The sequence below is a fragment of the Acomys minous genome (assembly GCF_964271855.1).
Source record: "Acomys minous genome assembly, chromosome: 5".
Taxonomy (NCBI): Eukaryota; Metazoa; Chordata; class Mammalia; order Rodentia; family Muridae; genus Acomys; species Acomys minous.
In genome coordinates, this window is record NC_140494.1 from 116780334 (window position 1) to 116807500 (window position 27167).

Consider the following 27167-nt stretch of genomic DNA (forward strand, 5'->3'; position numbering starts at 1 on the left):
TTAAGACAGAGTTTCTCTGTGTAGCCTTGAACTCAACGATCCGCCTGCCTCTGCCTCCCGAGTGCTGGGAGTACATGCTTTTTGGCATCACAGATCTACTCAATTCTACACGCCTGCTCCACATCACACATCAAGGCTTCATTATGACCCAAAGACAACACAACAGAATAGACAGGGTCAGTTGATCCCCTTTATTATGTATGGTTCATCCAGTTACCACAGACACACACACTGGCTCAGGCAGGTCAACTGCCAGCTAGGGAAGAGTTTGTGTCTCTCAGAAACAAGGGGCAGTGGGCACCAGGAGTATGCAAAAGCAGGTCACTGGCTGGCAATAGACAGGAGGATCCCCAGACCCCACTGGGCCCTCCCACCCCCATACCAAACCATCTGTACCCAGCCCCATTTCTCATCCTGGTTCCCTCCACATGAAAGTGCATAGTAGCCTGGAGATGCAGCATTCCAGGGCCTGAGCAGCGGGGCCAGACACTAGCAACGGGCTTTCCCAAGGGCAGCGCCAGGCACGGCCAACAGGTCTGAGCCAGGAAAGAGGAAAGGCAGGAAATTTCCAACAGCTTGTGAATGCTGGGCTGGCAGCTGGATCATAATCCTCCTGGATCTACCAGAGGACTAAGAGAAGGGGAGCCAGAAGTCTGGAGTAGGGCGGGGGGGGGGGGGGGAATAGAGGAAGAGCCTAGCCCTAGAATCTCTTAGGGTACCAGGGGCTCTGACAACTGTTCTCCAGAGAGAGAAGAGTAAGGGAGAGAATCACCTAAGCCTAAGGGGTCACGAGGAAGGGGACTTTTCCAGAGTCTCTTGGTTTTTCTTACAAGGAAGAAGAAAACCAAAGCTCAAAGTGGCCTGTTGCCCAGGTCTTAGGTTCCAAGGAGAACCACCCTGGAATGGTTGAGCAGGGTCTGGTTTTCCAGTCCACCTGGCTCAGGTGGGTTTCTATTGAAAGGTGAGAAACAGGCAGCCGCTCCTTGGTAAGGCCTACTCACCTCAGGCCTCACACAGAGCTGGATCCACCACCAGGCAAAGTCCACCCACTGCTTGAAAGAGACTGCCCCAGGGAACTAAGATGAGTCGTGAGAGGGATGAGGGTTCTAGCGGAACTAAGGGGAGGGGGCCAGGAGTCAAGTCCCACAGTCCTCTTGAATGAGGAGGGAAGAGGGAGGGAGGGGCTCAATCCCACTAAACTCCCTGCCAGTCAGGAATCCTATTCCGGATGTTGTGCTTGCAGCTTGAACGGAGCCTAGGAGCATCTCCACAGAATCCGCCCTGTGGGCTGGAAGGCCCTACTTGACTTCTCTTCTGATCGATCCTCCCTTCAGCCCTGGCCCTCTGAGCTCTAGCCTTTCTGCCACACTGAGACAATAGCTACTCCTCCCAGGAGTCCAGTGGTCACTCTGAGATACCTAGAAGCCCTTGTGGGCTGGGGCCAGCCACACCTCCCCCAGGGGCCAATGATGGGCTCTGCACCCACTGTTCCAGCAGGGCCTTTACACCCGGCATGTGCCTCCTACACCCCAGATCCACAGGAAATGCAGGGCAGCTAGGGTTGGGTCTAGGGAGGAAAGGAGGGAAGGGAGGTCAGGAGAAGGAAAAGGAGAAGTCAGCCTCCACAGGCCAGGGCTTCCAGAACCGCGGGGACCAGCTCTGCTTTTCCTTTCTCTGGTGTTGAGTACTAAGTGGGCTCTCCATCTCCAAGCTGTGTGCCCTTCCATATCAGGGCTGGCTCAGTTCCCACATCAGCGTCCTGGAACTGGGGAGCAGATCAGATTTGGGGATCTGGGCAGTCTTGGAAGCAGACATAACTGAGACACTCAGCCTTAGGAAGACAGAGAAGAGGTAACATGGGCAGGAGAAAGATTCTGGGAGAGCCAGCTAGGGAAGAGAGCGCACAAAGAATCTAACAGTGAGGTGGAAACAAGGGGAGAAAGAGGTTGGGGGGAGGACTACAGGGAGCACGGAAACATCCTCTCTGTCCCATCCTCCAGAACCTGCCTATCACCATGAACGCTAAATACTGTTGCTGCTCAATGGGACCAAAGTCAGAAAGAGCTTCGGCTCCTAACTCCGCACCGGGTGCCAGGCTCTCTGCGAGGCCTCCCCCTGCCCTGTGAGGAGTCTCTGGGCCAGGGTCAGGAGGGACAACCTGGTGGACAGGGGGCTGGTTTAGTTCTAAACGTACATCTAGCACCACAACAAGAGATCTCCACTGTACATTATTTCACAAGGGGACAAGGACTCAGCTACCAGTCACAGGAACACTTCTTGTGCAGTCCGCAGCTCTTGGAGTGCCAAGAGCAGGACCCAAAAGATGGGGGCAGAGGAAAGACATATACATATACATACATACATACATACATACATATATATATATATATAACTCTGATTCTTTGTACAAAGTTGGGGAGGAGAAAAGGGAGGGGGGAACCCTGCTTGGTCACCACACAGATGATGTGGCTTGAGCCCCCTGTCCCACTGGCCCCCAGCCCTGCCTCCTGGTGGGCTTGGCTGGCTCACATCTCATTAGAGTATGTGTAGTTGGGGGTGGCAGAATACTGAGTCTGCGGCTGACTCATGGCACCCTGTGCAGCCCCCATGGCTGCATTCTGGGCTGCCTGCTGCACATGTGGGTTCTTCCAGGCTCCGGTGGTCCATTCCTCCTGAGCTTTGCTGAAACTGCCTCCGCTGCCCCGGTAGAACTTATGAACCTGTAGGAACAAAATCATAAGGAAGGGTTAATCAAAGAGGAAAGCAGACGGGGCATGGTGTTGCATGCCTGCAATCCCTCAAGGGGCAGGAGAATCATGATTCAAGAGGCTGTTTGAATCTTATCTAAAAGATAAGAACAAGCCAGGCAGTGGAGGCACACGCCTTTAATCCCAGCACTTGGAAGGCAAAGCCAGGTGGACTACTGTGAGTTAGAGGCCAGCCTGGTCTACAGAGTAAGTTCCAGGACAGTCAGGGCTACACAGAGAAACCCTGTCTTGAAAAAAAAAAAAAAAAAAAAAAAGGGGGGGGGGCGGGGAAGATAAGAAAAGGCCCTATCCTTGAAAAATAAAAATAAAAAATTCAGGGGCTGGAGAGATGGCTCAGTGGTTAAGAGTACTGTCAGCTCTTCCAGAGGACCTGGGTTCAATTCCCAGCAACCACATGGCAGCTCAGCACTATCTATAACCCCAGTTTCAGAAAATTCAATACCTTTACACAGCGATACATGTAAGCCAAACACCAAGTGTACATAAAAATAAAGTAAGGGGCCGGGTGTGGTGGCGCATGCCTTTAATCCCAACACTCGGGAGGCAGAGGCAGGCGGATCACTGTGAGTTCGAGGCCAGCCTGGTCTACAAAGTGAGTCCAGGACAGCCAAGGCTATACAGAGAGACTCTGTCTCGAAAAACCAAAAATAAATAAATAAATAAATAAATAAATAAATAAATTAAGTAAGTAAAAAGGTTAGTAAGTAAGTTAAAGCTGGGTATGATGGCACACACCTTTAATCCCAGCCAGCACTTGGGAGGCATAGGCAGGCATATCTGAGTTCGAGGCCAGCTTGGTCTAAAGAATGAGTTCCAGGACAGCCAGGGCTACAGAGAAACCTGTCTCAAAAAGCCAACAATAAATAAATAATAATAAACTAGTTTTTAAAAATGGGTGGATAGCTGTTCATGAAACAGATGGGACTCTTCTGTGAAAGAAATCAGACCTCAGAGTAAGTTACTCAGAAGACTTCTGGGTTCTTTTTTAAAAAAAATGCTCCTGCATTCATGTGGCTTCAGGTGTCAGAGGACAGCCTCCAGTGTCAGCTCTTGGCTTCCACCTAGTTTGAGACAAGGTTTCTTGTTCTTTTGCCACTGTACACAGCCGGCTGGCTGGGCTACCAGGGCTCCCGCCTCCACTTCTCATCCCACTGGGATTACACACGCGCTTAGTGCCTGCTTTACACGGGTTCTAGGTAGTCACACACTGAGCTTCACATCTACACTACACTGCAAGAGCTTTTACCCACTGAGGTGTTCCTCAGCACCCTACCTGTGTGTGCTGAATGCAAACACAGGAGGAGGTGCACTTGCCTATGCATGTACTTTTAGAGGCCAGAGGTCAACATCAGCTATCACCGTTCATCGTCCTTTACCTTGTGTTTTGAGAGAATGCCCCTCTCTCTCTCTCCCTCTCTCTCTCTCTCTCTCTCTCTCTCTCTCTCTCTCTCTCTCTCTCTCTCTGGATCTGAAGCTTGCCCTGCCAGCTAGACTGGCTGGCCTTCTGACTGGACTCTGCCTGTGTCTGCTCTGCTCCCAGCTCTGGGGTTGCGATCACTTGCTGCCAATGTCAGGCTGTGGATTCCGGGAAATCCACCCTCAAGTTCTCATGCTTAAGGTAGCAAGCACACATGACCCACCATCTCCTCAGCCTCCCCAATCCTCCTGTAAGCTGGAGGAGGAATGGTTTCACATCACAGTCGCCCTCCCACCCCCCACCCCACGGTGGAGCACGCCTTTAATCCCAGCACTGGGGCGGCAGAGACAAGAAGATCTTTGAGTTGAAGGCCAGCCTGGTCTACAAAGGGAGTCTAGCACAGCCAAGGCTACAGAGAAACCCTGTCTTGGGGAAGAGGGGTACACAGATCACCGTGTCCTCCCAAAGCCACCCACCACCTTTGATTTTAGACACATACATACCATGCTAAGGGCGATGAAGGAAAAGACAGCCACAACTGTGAACATGACCGTGGGAATGAGCATCACCACCGCTGAGCCAATGTTTGTCCCGAAGAAGGAGATGGTGGCGATCCAGCCACTGTAGGAAGAAGCCGGATGTGGGGCCACGGAGTAGGAAGAGGGAACCCAGGAGCCATCCCAAGGGTCATCTCATCGTCACCGGGAGGAGCCACAAGTGACCATATTTCTGATACTCCACAGCCTATGCTCCCAGAGCTCCTGAGCCAGGCTTTAGCTCCCCGGGTTTCCCATGAAGTCTGAGAGTCCTTGGCCACCCAGACACCCCTTCCCAGCTCTCCTCTTCCTCGAGTCCTATGGTAGCACTACTCCACCACCCCCAAACCTTCATTCTAGCCACAACAAGCCACTCAGTGCCCTGCAAAGCAAAGCATCTTAGTACCCGGGCAAGCCAACAACCCAAGTGCTGCTCCTACCAGGCCAGGTCAGCCCTCTGCCTCTTACCAGACACCCCAGCCTGGAATTCCCACAGCCTGGATGATGCTGATGACCAGCTGCGCCATGAAGGTGAAGAAGAATGCCATGAAGCTGAAGGAGCTGTCTGTCCTGTAGCAGAAAAGATGGCTTGTCACCTGGGCAGAGGCACTGGGCTTCCCTGCACTCGTGAACCCACAGCTCCTCTGGGTATAAAGGACAAGGATATTTAAAGGCTTTAAGTGAGAGCCTTCACGCATAGCTCAGGTTTCCATGAATTAGGTCTGTGTGCAAAAAAGGGAATGGCCTCATGAAAGGGCCATCCATGGCACATGGACTGATGATCCTACTGGCTCCATTGTGGGAGAAACAAGCACCTCCATTATCAAGGGACTGGAACAGGGTGGATGGCTCTATAGGCTCAGAAACAAAGTCTCAGTGGCACTAAAATAGATACCTTACCAACACCACAACAGTAGCGAATTGGCGCATAAATGGTTAGTCCTATCGACAAGGAAATTTAAGGTTCCATGGCACTGAAATGTTTATTCTGCTGACAGCAAGAATGGCTTGTTGCTATGTGCAGTCCTAATGGCACAAAAACTGAAAATCCCAGTTGGCACTGGATGGACACTCACTGGCACCGAGACAGCGAGCCCCATCAATACATAGATAGGTATTCCCTTTGGCATGGAGTTGGATGACATCATTGGCACTTGAATAGCGTTAGTGGGTCTTGGGTGGCTGGTTCCACTGACACATGATACCAAATCATGTGTACCAAATCAGTCGTTCCCTACTGGTAAAAGGATGCACAGCTCCACCAAGACAGACCCATATGGCAAAATTTGACAAGAAGGTAGAATGAAAAAGGAAGGACCTAAGAAGAGTCCCACTGGGCCCAACCCTCTCAGCCCAGCCTGGAACTCCCAGGAGTCCAAGCCCCACCTGACAGTCCAGTCAAAGGTGAACAAGGAAAATAACAGACACTTTGGGGAATAGTATTCAGAGCTGGGGTCAGCACCAACAACTTACTTGAAGGCCTTGTAAATGGGCCGAAACCAGCAGACGTAGGAGCAAGGTGTGAAGAGGATGAGCCAGAGAAAGGCGAGGCCAAAGTTGGTGGCTCCCCCGCCTCCGATCAGCCACGCGAGACAGCCCACCAGGTTCACGGCCAGCGTGACGCTGTTCACTGCAGACCCAGGAGCACATGCACACATAGAGACAGACACCAGGTACACAAAAGACACCAAAGTCCATACAGAGATATGTGAGTGTCCAGATATAAAGCCACACGCCCGGTATTCCATAAAGACTCATAACCAAATACATGGCAACAACACAGACAAGCAGCAAGATCACACACATGAACATACATGCATAAGTACAAACACATGGAGCAGGGGGGATACCCACAAGCCATACATAAGACACATACACACACACACACACACACACACACACACACACACACACACACACACACAGAGAGAGAGAGAGAGAGAGAGAATACAGACTATAAGAGAGAAAGCTGGAAGCTTGGGTTAACCCTTCCCCAACCCATCCCTAGCAATCTGAGAAATCCCAACAACCAAGAGTCTCCAGAGCAAGAACGCAGCGCTTCTGCCCAGCAAGCCCCCTGGAAGATCTCAGTGCCTCAGAGTCCTGTCCTGGGAAGAAAGGCCTCTGGGGTAGGAGTGCGGGTGGCGGTGGGGGTGGGGTGTAATTCAGTGTTAGAACTGGACTTAGCGTGCAAGAGGTTGGGATTCCATCCACAAGACCACAACTCAGTCCTTGGTCCTCTAGACCCACATAAAAAACACACACACCCAAGGCAAGAGATCCATCTTACATCTTTTTCTTATGAAGTACGGACATAAAAGCGAGGGAGAAAAAGACCAAAAAACAGAGCTGGAAAGATGACTCAGAGGTTAAGTGCACCGACTGCTCTTCCAGAGGTCCTGAGTTCAATTCCCAGCAACCACCTGGTGGCTCACAACCATCTATAACGTGATCTGGTGCCCTCTTTTGACCTGCAGGTGTATGTGCAGGCATTAACACTGTATACATAATTAAAAAATAAAAATAAAAAAAGCCAGGAAACATGTCTTCAAACCACTAGGCCACCCACCTGCCTGGTACTTCAATGTGGGCAGACTACAATGGCTCAGAGCTCATCCTTCTGGAATCCATTTCTGAGACTACGACCCTTCTTCCTCCAAGATGTCTTCCTCCTTTCCTCTGACCTGCAGGTCTGGGCTGCTCTGTGGTTCCCCAAATAAAGTAATTCCAACCCATCACCCAGACTAGAAACCCCTCAGTGGTGAGGTTCAGACTCCGCTTCCTCTTTCTCACCTCCCCTAGGCAATCCTAGGACTCATAATATCACCAGTCACAGCCAGCGGAGGTCTAAGGACTCGTCACTCTACAGATTAGACAACAGGCATCGGCAGTAACATCCACCTAGGGCTTTGGGCTGCAGAAAACCCTAGCTCAGTCCCCAAAGATCTGCCAGGCCAACAAAGGAAGGTGGGCTCCATCCTGGCCTCAGTCGAGCACCTCACTCTGCTCATCTCTGGATCTCAAAGCACCTGACAGGCAGGCATCTAACAAGGACTTAAGGAAGTATTTATAGCCCTTAAATCCAGCTTCTAGACAGACCTTCTCATGTGGCAGAGCTCCAGGAGCCCGGAGCCAGGGAGAATGCTCCCCTAACTCTGCCCCAGCCTGATCACCATGTCACCTCTGTAGATACACCATCTCAGGGCCCCAGGGACAACTATGGACACTTCTTGCTTGTATATTTCAGGTGTTTCCTCCATTCCTGTTCATTGCTGCTAAGTTTCCTAGAGCTTTGCTGTTCTTACTGATTTTGTTTGTTCTTTAAAAAAAACCAAAACAACACCACCAAATTCATGTGTGTGTAACTATGTCTGCCAAGATGCACATGTGAAAGTCAGAGGACAATTTGCATCCCCAACTCTGAGCTGGTTCTTTCCTTCCACTACGTGGGCTCTAGGGATTAAACTCAGGCTGTTCCCAGCAAGCCTCTTTACCTGCTGCTCTGTCCTGCCGGCCTGTACTTGCTCTTCACCCAGGAAAGACACTACCCATTCACACACTGGCAGCATCACTCTTCCCAGGCTCTCCCATCTCTAGCTCACTTGCTCTAGTGTTGATGTTGTAATTCTTCTCTCCGTCTTTGCGATGGATACCCCCCGACTCAGCCAGTACTCCTCCAGCAATGAAGCATTTTGTCCTTCCTCTTCTCCTTGTCCAGTTTAGAGTCTACAATTCTTTTTTTTTCTGTCTGTGTGTGTGCATGTGCTCCTGGGTCTGCAGTGAACAGTGTCATGCTGGCCGTGAACCTGGTAGGCTGTCTCACGTGGCTGATCGGAGGCGGGGAAGCCACCACTTTGGCCTGGTCTTTCTCTTTCTTCTTTTTTTTCTTTCGAGACAGATTCTCACTGTATGAACCTGGTTGACCTAGAACTTACTACGCAGACCAGGCTGGCCCTGAACTCACAGAGACCCATGAGTCTCAGCCTCCTAAGTGCTGGGATTACAGATGGCATTAACCCAGAATGACTGTAATACACATCTTTACCTGAACTGAATGCCCCTAAGGAAAAAAGGTGTTGCCATAGAAGCATGAAAGGACCAGAAGTTCCTGCAAGGAACTTCCGGTGACCCTGTACATGCCTCAGAGACCTAGGTAGCTGGGTGTAGCATCCTTGCCTTCCCCCAACCCCCACCCTTGGTCCTCTTCCATATAGATATATATTGATTTTTTAATTTTTAACCTTTATTTTTTTATTGTGTATGTGTATGGGTATTCTGCTTGCATGTATAACTACCTACCTGTGTACCTCATGCATATTCATGCCTGTGGAGGCCAGAAGAGGGCCTGGAACAGCAGCGAGCTTCCACTCAGTGTTGGGAATTGAACCCTGGTCCTCTGAAGAGCAGATGGTACTCTTTAACTGCTAAGCCTCCTCCTTATTTAATAGGAAAACCAGAAGCCACCAAGTGTAATTTCATTTTTGTTCCAACATCTATAGGCTGCTCACATCTATCCAACTCCTCCTCCTCTCATGTTAGAGAGTAGAGCAGGTGACTGCTCTATGCCCGTAGGCCATGGCAGGTCACAGAACAGAGCCCGACCCTCTGCTACTACTAAGTGTCTCATGAAGAGCCTGTTGTAAAGATGGTAATTTTTGTTTACTTAATTTTTGTTTCTCTCCCCCCCCCCCCGCCGTGTGTGTGTGTGTGTGTGTGTGTGTGTGTGTGCGCGTGCCCATCTGTCTCCCCCACACATTCTCCCCCTCTCTTTCTCTTACATGTGTATGAGCCTTTGTTTATGTCCATACTTGCCATAGTGCACATCTAGAGGTCAGAGGACAACTTTCAGGAGCCATTCTTTACGTCAAACTTGCTAAGACAGAGCCGCTCTTGTTCCTGCACTTTGTCCTCCATCTTAACCAGCCTTCCTAGCTTCCAGGTGCTGCGTGTGTCCTGTCTCTGCCTCCCACCTTGCCTTGTACTGGGATTACAGGCATGCGCTACCACATTTTACATGGGTTCCAGGTATTGAACGCAGGTTACCAGGCTTGTGGACCAAGCACGTTCACTCCACCTTTACAAACTGAGATAACTCAGTAGCCCAAGACAGCCTTCTTCACTGTCTTCCTGACACAGCTGAAAGCAAGATGTGAGTCGAGGGCCAGGCAGTGGTGGTGCACGCCTTTAATCCCAGCACTCGGGAGGCAGAGGCAGGTAGATCTCTGTGAGTTCGAGGCCAGCCTGGTCTACAAAGTGAGTCCAGGACAGCCAAAGCTATACAGAGAAACTCTATTTCAAAAAACCAACCAAACAAAAAACCGATGTGAGTCAAGGCAGTGTCGCCTATAACAGATGCCAAGTGCAGTCACACGACAGCTTGTCTCCACCTCATGTGCCTTAGCAGGATCTTCTGATGACCCTGATGACACACTCATTCCACTACCATGCCTCAGACCACGACACACAGGCACCTCTAAATTCTCAGTCTTAAATCTTCAGAGCATTAGAACCCTGTGCCATACAGCTACAACCGTAACTGTCGATAAGCCACACTCTCTTTCCGCAATAGAGAACCTGCTACTTTGGGAAGTAGAACAAACTGGATTCCATGTCTCCCAACCCCCAGCTGAATGCCCTTCTCTTTGAGCAACACATCAAGAAGCATGAGGCTTTAAAGGAAGAGCTCTCCTCCAAACCCAGAGTCTTGGCAGCCAGCACAGGTTCCCTGGAAAAGTACTCCAGTGGGAAGGCGTAGGGAAGCAAAAGGAGAAATAACACTGCAAAAAGAAACTCCACTCAGAGGCTCTGTGAACAAAAGACAGAACAAGAAGGGGAAGAAAAGAGAGGCCAACATGGAAGAAACCAAGACCCAGGTGGGCAACTGGCCAGTGAAAGGGAGCTCGCCGGGGACCAGCAGGGGGAAAGACTTCTCAGGCTGTGCAGATGCTGCAGTTGGAAAGCAGGATGTGCAAGCACCCCTCCCCAAGGCTAGCCGATTCCCTCATCCCCACAGCACTCACATATCCAGAGGTAGTAGAGGCGCTTGGTCAAGCTGAGATGCTGAGGGGGGATGTCAGCCTCGAAGTCTTGGTAGAAACATGGCTTCAGTGGGATGAATTTGGGCAACGGTGGGAAGTTGTTCACTTTCTCTGTGGGCGAGATACAGAGCAGGGTATCACCGTGGGGATGTCTCCCATGGCCTCCTTTCTTGGCCCTATAGGTGCTGTATGCCCCTCCATTCCTGGCTGGGCTTCCTATAGATCCTATCTCCTCCTGGCCCTGTGCCCTTGCTGCTTTGCTACCTCCACCCAACTGTGTCTACTTCCTGAATCAGCCAAGATAGTCCCAAAGAAACCAAAGATGCTAAAACAGCATCTCTCAAAAGAACCCAAAAAGTGTAAAAGCTGCCGTCGGGGTGAGGTGCTCTCTACAGCAGGGAGCATATTCTACAGCATGGGTGAGAGTGGGAGTCTGGAGATGTGAGTCCTGGCCTCCACCGTATCATTCGTGGCTCACACTCACTGCCCCTCTGCAGACCTCAGTTGCTCACGAGTGGAATCTGGGCTTCCTGTTCCTTCAAAGTTCCCTCCAGCTTTGGCACCATGTACCTCTGAGCCTTTAGAAACCAGAGGGAAAAGCCTCAAAGTCCAACGGTAACATCAGGAAATGGGCAGAGGCCACCCATGCAGCTACTTGGTTAGCTGGGGGATAAGAGCCGTCAGGATGCTCAGCTCCGGTCCCCAGGCTCAAACTCTAACACAGGGCTAGATGGTGCTGTGAAGCTCTCAGACAAGCCGCAGTGGAGGTAGGTGGTAAGAAACCAGGCGTCAAGAGTGCATACAGAAAGCAAGACTTCTGAAGGCTGGGACAAGGGCCGGCTACTTTCTGCTTCTGTTTGTGTCCACCCCAACAGGGCCCACCTCTCCTTACCCGCCATGATGGACCAGCCAGCTCAGTAGCCTGTACACACACCTCTTTGTCCTGACCTAGAAGGAAAGAAAAACTAGATGAGCCTGAGGATCAGAGCGCTGTCGCCCGCAGCTTTGCATCACACGCTGAGGCCTGACACTGTGGAATGAACCCCAACGGGGCAGCTCTTCATCGACAGGAACCGGCCACATCCTTCTAAGCTATTTCACCATGCTAGTTAGGTTTTGTTTGTTTGTTTTTTAAAGATCTATTTATTTATTTATTGTATATATAGTATTGTGCCCCTATGTACACCTGCACACCAGAAGGGGGCACCAAATCTCATCATAGATGGTTGTGAGCCACCGTACAGTTGCTGGGAATTGAACTTGGGACCTTCGGAAGAGCAGCCAGTGCTCTTCACCTCTGAGCCATCTCTCCAGTCCCTCACTAGTTAGTTTTAAATGTTAACTTGCCGCAATCTAGAACCGCCTGGGAAAAGAGCTTCAGTTGCCTAGATCAAAGTCTACGCACATGGCTGTGAGAGACTACCTTGACTGTTGACTGGTGTGGGAGGACCACCATTCCTGGGCAGATGATCCTGGCCTGTAGAAGTGAAGCATCTATGCGTCCTTCTCTCTTGTCCTGACTACGGATGGGATGTCACTAGCTGCTTAAGTTCCTGCCTCGACTTCCCTTCGGTTCAGACCATGACCTAGACCTATAGGCATAATCAAGTCTTGCCCCCCCTAAGTCACTCTGGGCCAGCATGTTTTGTGTTGTGGTTGTATTTTGAGACAGGGTCTCATTATCCATCCCTGGCTGGCCTGGTGCCCACTACACTAGACCAGGCCTTCTACAGCTCAGAGATCCCACCTGCCTGTGTCTCGGGAATACTGAGATTAAAGGCATACGCCACCAGCCTCAGGCGGGCAGGCTGTTTTGTAACAGCTACAGAAATGAAACTAGAACCGCCTTTTGCCTCGAGGCCCAAAGTCTAGCCTCACAAAACCCCACCCAGGGCTAATGGGACAACTCAGCCGGGTAAAGGCTGCCTGCAGCTGATGGCTTTAGTTAGATCCCTGGAACCCACAGTGGGAGAAGAGAACTGACTCCCAAGACATGGCCTCAGACCACATGTAGCACACACAGTAATAAATAAACAGACGGGAAGAAAACTCAAGGAAGGCTAGGAAAGGACACCCCGTTCTCTGGCCCTGCACAGACTAATCTGCCCTTCCTCCCATCAAGTGTAGGCAGTGGTGGCGCACTCCTTCAATCCCAGCACTTGGGAGTCAGAGGTAGGCAGATCTGTGAGTTCAAGAGCACCCAGGTCTACAGAGTGAGTTCCAGGACAGTCAGGGTGCTGTGGATGACTGCAGGCTCAAGGCCAGCCTGGGCCACCACAGTGAGACTGGGATTCCTGAGACGACTAAGAGGCAAGTTACAAGGGACCTGGAGAGGGATCTGCAGAATCAAAGGATGGAAGCTATCAAGCAGACTCCCGGCCACTTAAGACTCCTGGGCAGGGGATGATGGCCCACGACCAGAAGCATGTATGAGGGCCCAGGGAAGACGGGCTGTGTCATGGGCTCCGTGGGAAGACTGCCGGGCAGGGCTTCATGCCAGCATTTGGAGGTCAGTAATTCAGCAGAAGCCTGGCCGGCACATGCATTAAAGTCATTACTTAAGGCCAAGAAAGCCAGCGTGCAATCAACCTGCTAAGACGGGACCCTGAGTGGATGTATGTAATCGAGACCAGAAAATGACCAATAGTCAAGTGCAAAGGCGATGTAGTATTTTCAAAGCTTGACTGATATTTATCTAAAAGTTCTGTTCTGATTTTAAATTTAATCTGAGATGTCAAATGTGAGGACACAGGGCTGGGCAAGATAGCTCAGTGGACAGAAGCGACTGCCAGCAAGCCTGATTAGGGAGCAAGTGCTAACAATGAATCCATCTGAGTGAAGACACATGGCACCCTGCATTATCCTTTTAACTTTTTAGTTTGGTGGGAAGTTCCTAAATAGAACGGAAAACGTGAATAAATGTCAACAGTGGGTTACAAAGCACTGAGTGAACCGGTCTGCCAGGCATGGTGCCACATGCCTTGTGTGACCTCAGCACCAAGCTGCTGAAGCAGGAGGAGTATAAGGGACCTTGGACACAGCTCAGTGGTGGAGCACATGATTACAGTGTCCAAGGCTGGGGCAGGCAAGATGCCTTAGTAGATAAAGTGCTGAGACCAAGCCTGACGACCTGAGCTTAACTCCAAGGCCCTCACCTCCCCGCATAGTGAAAGGAGAGACATGACTCCCACAGACTGTTCTAATTCTCACAAGTATTCCACGAGGCTTGTATGTCTATGCGCATGTGCACATACTAAATCAATGTAAACATTTTAAGGGGGGGGAAGGGCTAGAGAGATGCCTCAGTAGTTAAGAGCACTGGCTTCTCTTGCAGAAAACCCAGGTTTAGTTCCCAGCAGAGACGTTACAGCTCAAAACTGTCTGTAACTCCATTTCCAAGGGAATCAACGTCCTTTTCTGACCTCTGTAGTCACCAGGCAGGCACATGGTATCCAGGACACATAAATGCACACAGGCAAACCATTAAGACCCACAAACGAAAACTAAGTCTTTCTTCAAAACAAATAGGATGAGCAAGGCCCTGGGTCTAATCATCAGCACCTAAAAAGGGGGAGGGGAAGACAAAGTCCCTTTTTTCTATTTTTTTTTTTAATGTGCATTATCTTATGTATCTAAGTGTTTTGTCTGACTACACCACATTGTGTGCAGTACCAGACAGAAGAGGGCACTGGATTCCCTGGAACTGAAGTGATGGATGGTTCGGAGCCACCGTGTGGGTGCTGGGAATCAAGCCCAGGTCCTCTGGAAGAGCAGCCAGGGTTATTACCACTGAGTCACTGCTAAGTTCTTTTGATAAAGCAGAAGGAAAGATGGAGTTTTCAGAAACCACCCTTCACTCAGTGGCTTTCTGTGCAAACTTGAGAGACCTGAATTTGAATCCCCAGTGCTTAAATTAAAAAGCTGGATATGGGGCTAGAGAGATGGCTCAGATGTTAAGACTGCTCTTCCAGAGGTCCTGACTTCAATTCCCAGCAACCACATGGTGGCTCTCAACCATCTATAGCGGGATCTGATGCCCTCTTCTGGCCTGCAGGTGTACATGCAGATACAACACTATACATAATAAATAAGTAAATCTAAAAAAAATTAAAAAAAAAAAAAAGCTGGATATGGCTACATGCCCCTGTAACCCACTGCTGTTAGCATCAAATCACTGGGACCTGCCAGCCAGCCTAGCCAAAACCCAGCAAATTCCAGGTAGGAATCTTGTCTCAAGGGAATAAAGTGGAGCGTGCTGAAACAAGACACCTGCTAACCTCCTCTGGCCTCTGCATGAACTCCCACGGGCACATGTGTTCACACACACACCAATATACAACACACACACACACACACACACACACAATTTCCACTCTGTAACCCCTACATAACAACAGACATAGGCAGGGGTTGCTTGGCTACTAAAACCACCGTGTGAAGGTTGCTATGGAAAAGCAACAGCGTGAGTGTCAAATTTCAGACTGCTTACTAATTTTGAGAGAGAAAAGATATTCCTAAAATGAGAGAATCTGGCAGACCAAATGATTAAACTTAGCATTCATGATAACAGAATAAAAAGGCACTGTGTGCACAGAAGGACACATAATCTGTGTAATAATGTTGCCAAAAAAGGTTTAGTCTCAAAGTAAGTATGAGCCAAGCATGGTTGCGCATGCCTGTAGTGCCAGCAATAAAGAGACGGAAGCTGTAGGATCCGGAGTTCAAGACCAACCTGAACTACCAAAGGCCCTGACTCACAACGAACGGGGTTAGTTACTTAAAACAGAGTTCACAAAATGGCAACTTCCGCATAGATGTACTTACATAAGATACTGAGTCAAATTTACAAGAACAAAAAAATTAAAATTAAAGGTGGTAGTTGATTGGGGCAAAGGAGAACCGAAAAAGGGGAGAGGATTTTGGGGGCTCTGGTGCCAGTAGGTGAAACAAGCCATGAACTCAATAGGCGGAAAGAAGCAGATGCAGGCAAGCGTGTGGCCTTGGGATGCAGCAGGAGTCACCTCATGCTCCCTCTGAAACTGTGCTCACTGGAAGGAGGCAAGCGCAGGGCACTCAGCGAGCGAGCAATTACACCACCACCTAAGACCTCTGGGACAGTAAACACGGAAAGTGTGGGCATCAGAACACCTCCATGGCACCTACTGGCGGTGCCAACAAGGGCTCCACAGAGGAAGCTTTATCAGATCTGAATACTTGAAGGTGAAATAGGACCTAGCTGGACAAAGGGAGTGAGGGAAACCAGAGGAGGCCATAAGAGCAATGGCGTCGCTTATTCCTTGAAGGCTTCAAGTGGAAAGAGGAAAGACAAGACAAAAAGGGTTGCTAGAGGCTGGAGCGATGGCTCAGTGGTTTAGAGCACTTACTGCTGTTGAAGGGGACCCAAGTTCAGTTCCCAGGCGGCTCACAACCACCCGGAACACAACACCTTCTGGTCTCCTTGAGCACATGTACCCACATGCACGCACACACCCGTACACAGACACGCGTATGTACACATAGCTAAAATATTATTAAAAGGTGGGGAGGGGTGAAAAGTAAATGGGGGGTTATCCCTTTCTTCAAGGCCAAGGGCCAAGTCTGGTTTTGCTCTTAAAATCATGGGACACAATGAAAGACTTTGCCCTTGTAAAAGCAACAAAAACTCTCTGTCAACTTTGGGTTTGTTTGGTTGGTCTAAGACAGGGTATCACAATGTATCCAAGCCTAGCTTAGAACTCAGTATGTATCCGTGGCTAGCTCACGACAGTCCTGCCTGAATGTGTAATGAGATGACAAGACGTTCACCAACAGACCCAACTCAGATTTTTTTTGTTGGTTTTTGTTGGTTTTGTTGTTGTTGTTTCAAGAAGGGTTTCTCTGTGTAGCCTTGGTTGTCCTGGACTCCCTTTGCAGACCAGGCTGGCCTCAAACTCACAGAGATCCACCTGCTTCTGCCTCCCAAGTGCTGGGATTAAAGGTGTGCGCCACCACCACCCGGTTCTGGATATTTTTTTTAATATAGCCAGAGAGCTAAAATTCTTTATCATAAATAAACAAATAACTTTGAGGGTTGGGGAGACAGCTGAGTGGGTGAAAACACTAGCCACAGGAGCCTGAAGAGCTGAGTTCAATCTCTGGATCCCAGACAGCCAGACTTAAGGCTAATACTTGAAATCCCATTATACAAGATGAGAGGTAGAGACTGGGGTAAAAATGGTTTTTTCTTTTCTTTTTGGAATTTCATATATGAGAACTATTTTTACATTATTCCCCCTCCCCACTCCCCATCATGTTCATGGATTTTTAAAATTATTCCCATGTGTGTATATAACATGTGTAACTATGTAAACACAGCAGCCTGCTGAGTATGTTTACTCTTGTCCATAAGTACCTGTGTTCAGGGCTGACTTGGTATCAGATAACCAAGTAGAGGCTCATTCCTGGGGAACACTGATTTCCCCCTCCTAAGAAATATATCTCTTTAAGAGCAAAGCCAAAGTTTGAAGGGCACATACTTTTAAACCTAGTACTTGGGACATAAAAGCCAGAGGATTAGGAGTTTGAGGACAACCTGGACTATCATGCAAACTTATCTCAAAAAAAAAAAGAACCAGGTTGAAGACACTCAGTGGGTAAAAGTGCTGCCAAGCAAGCCTTGCAGCCTGTGTTCCAGTCCCAGACCCCTCATAAAGGTGGAAAAGAACTGACTCCACAAGATTGTCCTCCGACCCCACATCTTCCCACAGATATAGATAGAATTTTTTTATTGCTTGAGCTCAGTGAGATTTTATATATTTATACTTTTCAAATTCTGACCCTCATTTCCCTCCCAGTCTCTCCCCATCACCTTCCATCTGACCCCCCAACAATATTTTTAAGTGCCTAAAATTAAAAATAAAAAACCAGATGGGTGTGGTGGTGCACACCTGTAATCCCAGCATTTGGGAGGCAGAGGCAGGCAGATCTCTGTGAATTTGAGGCCAGCCTAGTCTACAGAACCAGTCCAGGACAACCAGGGTGACAGAGAAAAACACTGTCTCAAAAAACAAAATAAATGCCGGGCAGTGGTGGTGTATGCCTTTAATCCCAGCACTTGGAGGCAGAGGCTAGTGGATTGCTGTGAGTTTGAGGCCAGCCTGGTCAACAACGTGAGTTCAGGTCAGCCAAGGCTACACAAAGAAACCCTGTCTCAGAAAACAAAAAACAAAATTAATTAAATAATCTTTAAAATTAAAACCCTCCCAAAAAATACTTTCTCATGAGCCACTCTTTAAACTGCCTTTAGGTGGCCGGGCGTGGTGGCGCACGCCTTTAATCCCAGCACTCGGGAGGCAGAGGCAGGAGGATCGCTGTGAGTTCGAGGCCAGCCTGGACTACAAAGTGAGTCTAGGACAGCCAAGACTACACAGAGAAACCCTGTCTTGAAAAACAAACAAACAAACAAACAAACAAATAAACAAACTGCCTTTAGGCCTCTCAGCACCAGGGATTGAACGCTGGACCTCATGTACACTAGGCAAGGACTCTACTCTTGAGCCAAACTCCTAGCCTTCATTTTAATGTATAGCTGTCTATACATCACAAAAATGAGATTAAACATGCTACAGCACAATATAATTTTTTTGAGACAAGAGTCTTACCATGTAGCTCTAGTTGGCCTGGAATTCTCATAATCCAATTTTTTCTACTCAACATTTTGGAGGGTGGTGTCTGTAAGTATATTTACATACCCTATGCATGCAATGCCTGTAGAGGCCAGAAGAGGGCATCAGATACCTAGGACTAGAGTCACAGCAGTCATGTGGGTGCTGGGAATCAAACCCAGGTCCTTCTCCTGAAGAGCAGCCAGTGAGCCATCATCTCTCTGGCCCCACTCAACAACATCTTATAAAAGTGTTTCAGTGCAGCTCTCCTGAGAAGCCTATACCCAGGGTGTGGACTATGCTTTCCCTAAGTGTCCCTCTTTCTTAATGCTCGTGCTTAGGGCTATGATAAAATCCTTTCTTCTCTTCTTCTTCCTCTTGTTCCTCCTCCTCCTCCTCTTCTTCCTCCTTCTTCATTTTGGTTTTTCAAGACAAGGTTTCTCTGTGTAGACCTGACTGTCCTGGACTCACTTTTTAGACCAGGCTGGCCTTAAACTCACAAAGATCCACCTGCCTCTGCCTCCCCAAGTGCTGGGATTACAGGCGTGAGCTACCGAGTCCTGCTTACCTTTCTTAATAAACTATAACTTTGTTCTTTCTGTAAGTGGTGTGAGAAGACCTGTGAAAATGGTTCACTACTACTTTGAGCTAAAATACCCCACAAAATCACAAAGTCAGTAGCTTCAAACCTTTGTGTTCACTTTAAGAACACCTGTGAAACTGCCCAAGCTATCAAGGGCTTACATAACTGAAAAGTAACAAGTTATCTCAAAGCTGTACCTTTAAAATATCAGTGAGTGGGGCTGGAGAGATGGCTCAGAGGTTAAGAGCACTGGCTACTCTACCATAGGTCCTGAGTTCAATTTCCAGCAACCACATGGTGGCTCAGAACCATCCATAATGGTATCTACTGCCGTTTTCTGGCAAGCAGGTACACATGCAGGCAGAATGTTGTATACATAATAAATAAATCTTTGGGTTTTTTTTTTTTTTTTAAAGCAAGGAGTGCCATTCTGAAGATACAGTGGTAGAGTCAGTAGGTGTGCCCAGGACAGTAATTGGGACTGGACACAGGATCAGTGGCCCAAAGCGAATGGGTTTTTTAAGCCAGATTTGGTGACTCATACTTTAATACCAGCACCTGGGAGGCATAGGCAGGAGCTTCAGGAAGTTCAAGGTCATCCTTGGGCTATGTTTTGAGTTTGAGGACATCTTGAGCTACCTGTGGCAGTGGTGCTGGAAAAAGGACTCAACAATTAAGAGCAGGCATTGTTCTTGCAGGAGACGTGAGTTTGATTCCCAGCACCCACATCAGAAAGCTTAGAACCTTGAGTAACTCTAGACGTACTCTGGCCTCCAAGGGCACCTATGCTCACATGTGCATACCCGTGCACAGACATATACACATAATTGAAAAGAATAAATCTTTCAAATAAGAAGAGCATAAGAAGCTCACTCGTGTAATCCTCGCACTTGGGAGGGCCTCAAAAAAAAAGAAGGGAGGAGGGAGGGAGGGAAGGAGTGAGAAAAAAGGAGGGAGGGGGAGAGAGCAGGCAGATAATAAAGCAGAAGAGGCGGGGCGTGGTACAAATGCCTTTAACCTAAGCAGCACTCTGGAGGCAGAAGCAAGCCGATCTCTGTGAGTTCAAGGCCAGCCCGGTCTACAGTTAGTTCCAAGTCAAGCAAGGCTACGTAGAGAGAAATAATGCAGAGCCTAAGGATTCCAGATTCTTTGGATGTCGAACATAGCCAATCAAGCAAAACACCCAAGATGCACCATTGTCCACACAGATCTCATGGCTGGTTCAACCATATATAAGCTCCCCTGCCACACTGAAGAGGAACAAACTGTTCCTAAGGCAGTAAAGGAAGAGAAAAGGTCTCTCTGAAGAAACAAGACTGTACTGCATGGGAATAAATGTAATGTAAAGATAAACAAAAGTAAAATAAATATAAATCTTAACTCTGCTTCAGAAAAGAAAAGAAAGAAAGGAAAGGAATTAAAAAAAAAAAAAGAGGTGTGGGGTCGGGGGCTGGAGAGATGGCTCAGCATTTAAGAGCACTAGCTGTTCTTCCAGAGGTCTTGAGTTCAATTCCTAGCAACCACATGGTGGCTCACAACCAGCTATATGAGATCCAGTGTCCTCTTCTTACACACACACACACACAACACTGTACATGTAATAAATAAATCTTTCTTAAAAAAATAAGAGAGACCGGGTGTGGTGGCACACACCTTTAATCCCAGCACTCGGGAGGCAGAGGCAGATGGATCACTGAGTTCCAGGCCAGCCTGGTCTACAAAGTGAGCTCCAGGACAGCCAAAAACCCTGTCTTGAAAAACCAAAACAAACAAAAATAAATAAAAATAAAAGAGGTGTGATATGACGGCTCATCAGGTAAAGGCACTTGTCACCAAGCCTGACAATCTGAGTTCCCTGGGACTCACATGGTAGATATAAATTGATTCCTGAAAATTGTCTTCTGACTCCATAAGTATTCTGTAGCACATACATGCACACAAAAGAAATCAATCATCAATCAATATTTCAAGGGCTGGAGAGAGGGTTCAGAGGTTAAGAGCACTGGCTGCTCTTTCAGAGGTCCTGAGTTCAATTCCCAGCAACCACATTGTGGCTCACAACCATCTATAATGAGATCTGGTGCCCTGTTCTGGAGGACAGGCACATATACAGGCAGAACATTGTATACATAATAATTCTTTTAAAATTTTTTTCAAAAAGATTTATATAATGTATTTGAGTACTTTTGCCTACACGTATGTCTATGCACCATGTGTGTGCAGGGCCCATGAAGGCCAGAGGAGAGCGTCAGATCCCCTGGAACTAGGATAACAGATGATTTTATGTGGGTCCTGGGAGCTGAACACACGTCCTTTGGAAGAGCCACCAGTGCTCTTAATCACTGAGCCATCCCAGTCCATAAAAATATACTTTAATGAATTTATGTGTGTAAGTAATTTGCCTGCAGGTATGTATGTACAACAGCTATATGCCTGGTACGTGCCACAATCCAAAGAGGCATTGGAGCCCCTGGAACTGAAGTTACAGATGGTTGTGAGCCACCATGTGGTGCTGGGAAGTGAACCCAGAACCTCTGGAAGAGCAGCCAGCACTCTTAACTACACCTCCTCTCCAGCCAAGAAAAATGATTGTATTTTGCTGGGGTTTTTTTGTTGTTGTTTTGTTTTGTTTTCCGAGACAGGGTTTCTCTGTGTAGCCTTGGCTGTCCTGGACTCACTCTGTAGACCAGGCTGTTCTCAAACTCACAGAGATCCACCTGCCTCTACCTCCCAGAGTGCTGGGTTTACAGGTATGTGCCACCATGCCTGGCAAGAAAATATTTTTAAAGAAGGAAAAAAAAAACCTTTCCTATTAATGAGTATAGATCTATCTGAATCTTTTTAATGACCAACCAACTAGGTCAACAATGGCCATAGCTATGGAGCAGTGAGGAGTGACAGAGGCTGACCTAAAGTCAGTAGGTCACAGCTTCAAGGAAGTGGCAGAGTAAAAGCCATGCTGCCAATCAAGTAGGAAACTATGAGAAGAAGTAAGTCTAGGAGCTGAAGGGATGGCTTAAGAGGTTAAAGGAAAATCAGGTGGTTAAATCCAGCTCCAGGGGATCCGACACCTCTGGCCTCCACAGGCCCTGCACACACACGTGCACATACCCACAGGCAGACACACCCACCCACACATAATCAGAAATAAAATCTTTAAGACAAGGAAATCCGGGCCTGATGGCACATGCCTATCATAGCAGCATTTGGGAGGAGAAAGCAGGAAGCCAGCTTGGGCTAAGGAAAGATCCCATATCAAAACCAAACAAGACAAGGGCTGGGGCTGAAGCTCTTTGCATGCACAAAGTCCAGGGTTCAATCTCCCAACACCCCATAGAAGGGGTGTGGTGGAACACACCTGTAATGCCAGCACTTGGGCAGTAGAGGCAAGAGGATCAGTTTCAGGTCATTATCGGCTGCATAGTGAGTTAGAGGCCAGCCTGGGCTACAGGGAAGACGTTGCATACACTGCCCCCAATCACCAGCCAAATAAAGAGAGGCTAAGTCAAGCCTGGGCTACACAGTATGAGACCCTGTCGCAATAAATGAGCAAAACTATCACAGCGATGGCACTGGGATAGAAAGCCTTTTTCTAGGTCAGGGAAACTTAGCTACATTTACAAACCAGGAGGAAGATATCACAGAAAGCAGGATGATGGACAGGTGCCTTGGGAGACACAAAGGGTCACAATCCACAGCAGAGTAGGGCTTTCCACAAGGACCCTCCCTACTAGAATTCGAGAGATGCATGAAAAATGCCCAGCGTGGTAGTACATGTCTATAATCCTGGGATTTAAGAAGCTCAGGCAGGAAGATCAGCATGGGTAGGACAGGAGCCTGGCCTACAGTATGAGATCTAGTCTCAAAAGAAAGGAAGGAAGGAAGGAAAGGAGGGAGGGAAGAAGGGAAGGAGAGACAGATAATACAGATGTTAAGAGCACTGGCAGCTCTTCCAGAGGACCAAGTTGAATGCCCAGCCTCCACATGGCAGCTCACAACCATCTCTAACTCCAGTTTAGGGGATCAAACACCCTCTTCTGGCCTCCAAAGGCCACCGGGCATGGACGTGGGACACAGACACATATGCAGACAGAAAGACCCATGTACATAAAATTTAAATGTGAACAAGTGGACAGGGCGAGAAGCAGGCCCAGAGGTATGGCTCCATCTCCCGTAGCACACCCTGATGACCCTCTCTCTACCCGAGTAAGGACTTTAGGAACACAGTCCAGGTTGGAAGATTCCTCTCGTGGAACAGACTGGAGAGCAGATGAAAACGAGGGATGGTTTCTAGGCTTCTTAGATGGCGTAGGGCGATGACTAAGACAGGACGCCCTGCTGGAAGCAGAGTCAGACGGCCCTGGTCTGACCGTCCCCAGGGCTTTTCTAGAGTCTGAGTGTAGCATCTAGAACTGGGATCTGTGCTCCTGGGGAGGGAGCACAGGCAAAATGGCCCAGTGGTCGAGGACAAGGAGCCCAAGGACACAGAAGGGGCGCTGCTCATGCCACAGAGAAAACAGAGGTGTCGGAAGACCTCATGTTCCATCTCTAGCCCTGAAACCCAGAACAGGTAAGTCCCTGTGGGCAGGGAAGAATTCAAAACTGCGTAAGTGACCAAATGCCAATGATAACAAGACAGGGTGGCTGATGGGGGCACTGCCTTCCCCCAAAAGGATGTGGGATGAGAGCCTGCTTCTGCAATAACGTCCCCCAGAAAAATGAGGAAGACAAGTAGGGAAGGGAGAGTAAAAATTAAATTATAGGAGCCTCAGCTGGGTGGTGGCAGCGCACGCCTTTAATCCTAGCACTTGGGAGGCTGAGGCAGGTGGATCTCTCTGTTGAGTTCGAGGCCAGCCTGGTCTACAAAACCAGTCTAGGACAGCAAGGGCTACACAGAAAAACCCTGTCTTGAAAAACCCAAAATCAATAAATAAAAATTATAGTAGCCTCAAGGAGGATGTGCCCCTCATTCTGACTCCAGCCAGACCCTTATCACAGACCCCAAATTATCTCTCAAAGGTAAGCCCAGAGTGACAGGAGTCAAAAAGTCCCATGAGTGATCCAGGACAGAAGTGTGGTTTGCTGCTAAAGGTATGGGCTGCAGGAGGCTAAGATCACAGAAATCAGAGTCTGCAGGGTCCTTTGTCCTTAAGGAAAAGCTACCTTTTCCTTAGGGTGAAGGATGAAAGAAACCAACGGCTTTAATAGCTGAAGTTCTTAGATGGAGAATTAGCAATTTGTTCTTCAGGTGAGAATCTTTTCAAATTGGGGAGTGGGGCAGAGGATGTTACATTGCTCATGAAAATCGTGGGCTTAATAAAACATATTATCAAATAAGACACGAAATATAACCTGACATTTTGTTTTGCTTCGGTTTAGTTTGTTTTGACACAGGCTCTTGCTGGGCAGTCCCGGGTGGCCTGAAACTCGCTCACTATTCAGGCCAAATTGGCCTTGAAACGCCAGCAACCCCGCTTCAGCCTCCCAGCTGCTGAGGCTACCAGGCACGCTCCATCACAGCTGACCCGATAGAACCTGAAGGTTGTTGTTTAAGAAGCCCAGACTGTAATTCATTCAATTCCTTCATGTGGCTGCAATAGTAAAAATAAAGTCCACAGTAGACAGAAGAAATTCGTGAAGCCTGGCTGCACACTCTCCTGCAAATCCTGCACCTGGCATTCCAAACTTCGTGCCCATCAGCCACAAAGCCCCCTCTCCGGTACCGTTTCTCTACCACAGGCTGAAGTTTCTATACCCACAACTTTATGCAGAATATCGTGTCTAGCCACCCCAGGGACCCCCACACCAGCAGCCTATCGCCTTCTCTCACCTTCCCACACCTCCTCTGTGAACCTGATCTGCATCCCACTGCATCCATTCTAAAGCAGCCACTGGTGCTTAGCGCATTCATCCAGTATCAGCATCAGCATCTGCATCCGTCTCTCACAGGCCGACGCTGTTTTGTTTTGATATAGAGCCTGGATCAGTAGCCCAGGCTGATCTTAAGTTTCCAAGCAATCCTCCTGCCTCACCCTCCCAACTACTGGGGGCTCCATACAATCTGGAGGTTGAACCCACTCATTTGTTCCACTCTTCAGTATGAAGTTGGGGGAGGCGGGAGTGGGGAGGTGAAGGCAGGTCCTAGAGTAGAGAAAAATCAGGTCCATGCTGGAGAAAAGGTTCCAGACTGGGCCAGAAAGACCCGACACTGAGCACAGTCAACCATATTTCGTGCTTAAGACTCTGGCTATCCCGCAGAGGGATGAGAGCCGGTAGACTGAGCCCTTCCCCTAAACAGGCAAAGACCAGCACTTCTGTGAACCCAGCCCCGTCACACTTCCTTCAGGAACCTCTCAGACCCCAGACTGACAGCAAGGCAGGAAGTGGAGCATGGAGAGGAAATGGTGGGGAGGAGGCCAGATGGGCAGGAGAGGAAGAAGGAAAAGGAAGAGCTCAGAGGGCTCTTCTAAACTAGAACGAGACACTTACGCAAGGGAGGTCGCTTTTACTCCAATTATTTTGTCCCTGGAGGAAGTGTTAGCAGAAAGATACCCAGAGAGGGGTATCAACTTGTTCAGCAGTGACCAGCGGGGGGTGGGGTCACTAAAGAAACACTGGGGCTGGAGAGATGGCTCAGTGTCTAAGACCACTAGCTGCTCTTCCAGAGGACCCAATGCCCAGTACCCACATGGGCAGCTCACAACCATTTGTAACTCCAGTCCCTGGTGATTTCCACGCTGTTGTCTGAGGCCACTGCACACAATGGTGCACATACTTGCAGGCAAAACACCCGTACTTATGAAATAAATACAATTTTTAAAAGAAAGAAAGAGCCACAGGGCCCAGGGCTCCTAACCCTCTCCACTAACACTCCATCTTGTGTGGCCCATCCATCACAAGGTCCTCTCTCTCAGGCACGGAGAATCGGCCCCCTGTGTTTCCCAAGTTCCCAGAAAACCCAAACAAGTAACCCCAAGCAAAACCTCTCTGCCTGCCAGCCGTGCCCTCTTTCACAGTCCTGACGGTGAAGACATAATGGATAAACCACAGATTGCAAATTTCTCTAGACTATCCCTCCCACACACACACCACGGACAGGCTGGGGGTGGGGCAGCTGAGCTTCATGCCCACGTCTGAACTTTGCCCATCCCACCACCCTGTGATGTCCGCTCTTGCTTCTGCCTCCTTCCGAATCCCACCCTCCAGAAGTCCCCTCCCGACAGCTCCTGCCTCTTGGCTCTGTCTCCAGCCCTGGCTTTTGCTGATCTCTTCAAGCCTGGACATCGCAGGTTTAAGAGGCCTTTTTGACAGGCAATTCTCAGTCCTAGTCTCACTTGGCTCCCACAGCATCCAGATCAGGAGAACCTCAAGGCAAGGACAGGGATTGCTTTATACACATCTCCCCGCCTTCCTCGTGACCCATTGGTGCCAACTGGATGCGCTACATCCGGCACCTCCATCCCACTACCCAAAGCCTGAGATGGTATCCGGACCCAAGCCGGTGCACCCATCCCCCTCCTCCGAAATCAGGCTGTTCAGACCCGCGGTACAAAGGTCGGTCTCCCAGGAGTAAGTACAACTTGGATCCACCTGCAGGCACCTTTTGTGATACCACAGTTACTCCATTCTAGTCGCTCCCAGCTCCAACCGGCCATATGCACCACCCCAAAAGGAGGCGGCTGGTTTCCAGGGAATGCCAGATGGAACTGGGGTTTTGTGGGGTGGAGGGCCCAAGGCTCAGGCTCCAGCATCCAAGGGTCTGACGTCACCCAAATCCCGGGCTCCCTCTGCGGGGACAGGGGATGAGAAAACAGGGGTTGGGGAGGAGGGTTTAGGGGTGCCCAGGGAGCTCTCTTCACCGCCCCAAACAGGAAAGGTCACCTCGACTCCCCACCTCTCCAGCAGATCGGCCTACCCCCTTAAATGAAAAGGGACGCTCTGAAGGCAAAAAACTGGAGCTGCTAACGCCTCTCCAGCCCAGCTCGCAGCTTCCCTGCAGAGCCCTCCTCGGGTCTCCAGGCCCAGGACTCACCAGTCCTGACCGCTCAGCTGAAGAAAGGCAGTCCCGTAGCGCCGCGCTGAGCTGCGCTGCACCGGGCGATCAGGCGCGGAGCCGGCCGCGAGCGGCTCCCGGAATGGGGGCGGGGAGCGTGTGCGCGCGTCCGAGGCGGGCCCCGCGCGC

The 27167-nt window shown here is 49.2% G+C and overlaps 1 protein-coding gene across 2 annotated transcripts; it reads right to left on the reverse strand.

Annotated features, from left to right (window-relative positions):
- Positions 1 to 177: 177 nt before the first annotated feature.
- Positions 178 to 27163, reverse strand: SCAMP5 (secretory carrier membrane protein 5). 2 transcript variants are annotated; one of them, XM_084782975.1, is made up of 7 exons: positions 27018 to 27163; positions 11652 to 11707; positions 10742 to 10870; positions 6195 to 6351; positions 5190 to 5291; positions 4689 to 4806; positions 178 to 2720 (listed from the first exon to the last, which is right to left on the reverse strand). In XM_084782975.1, exons 2-7 carry the CDS (start codon positions 11656 to 11658, stop codon positions 2526 to 2528), a joined length of 708 nt encoding a protein of 235 aa, XP_084639101.1. In that variant the 5' UTR covers positions 11659 to 11707; positions 27018 to 27163; the 3' UTR covers positions 178 to 2525. The 2 variants fall into 2 exon arrangements, with proteins under 2 accessions (XP_084639101.1, XP_084639102.1); XM_084782976.1 differs by lacking the exon at positions 27018 to 27163 and adding an exon at positions 26586 to 26687.
- Positions 27164 to 27167: the final 4 nt, after the last annotated feature.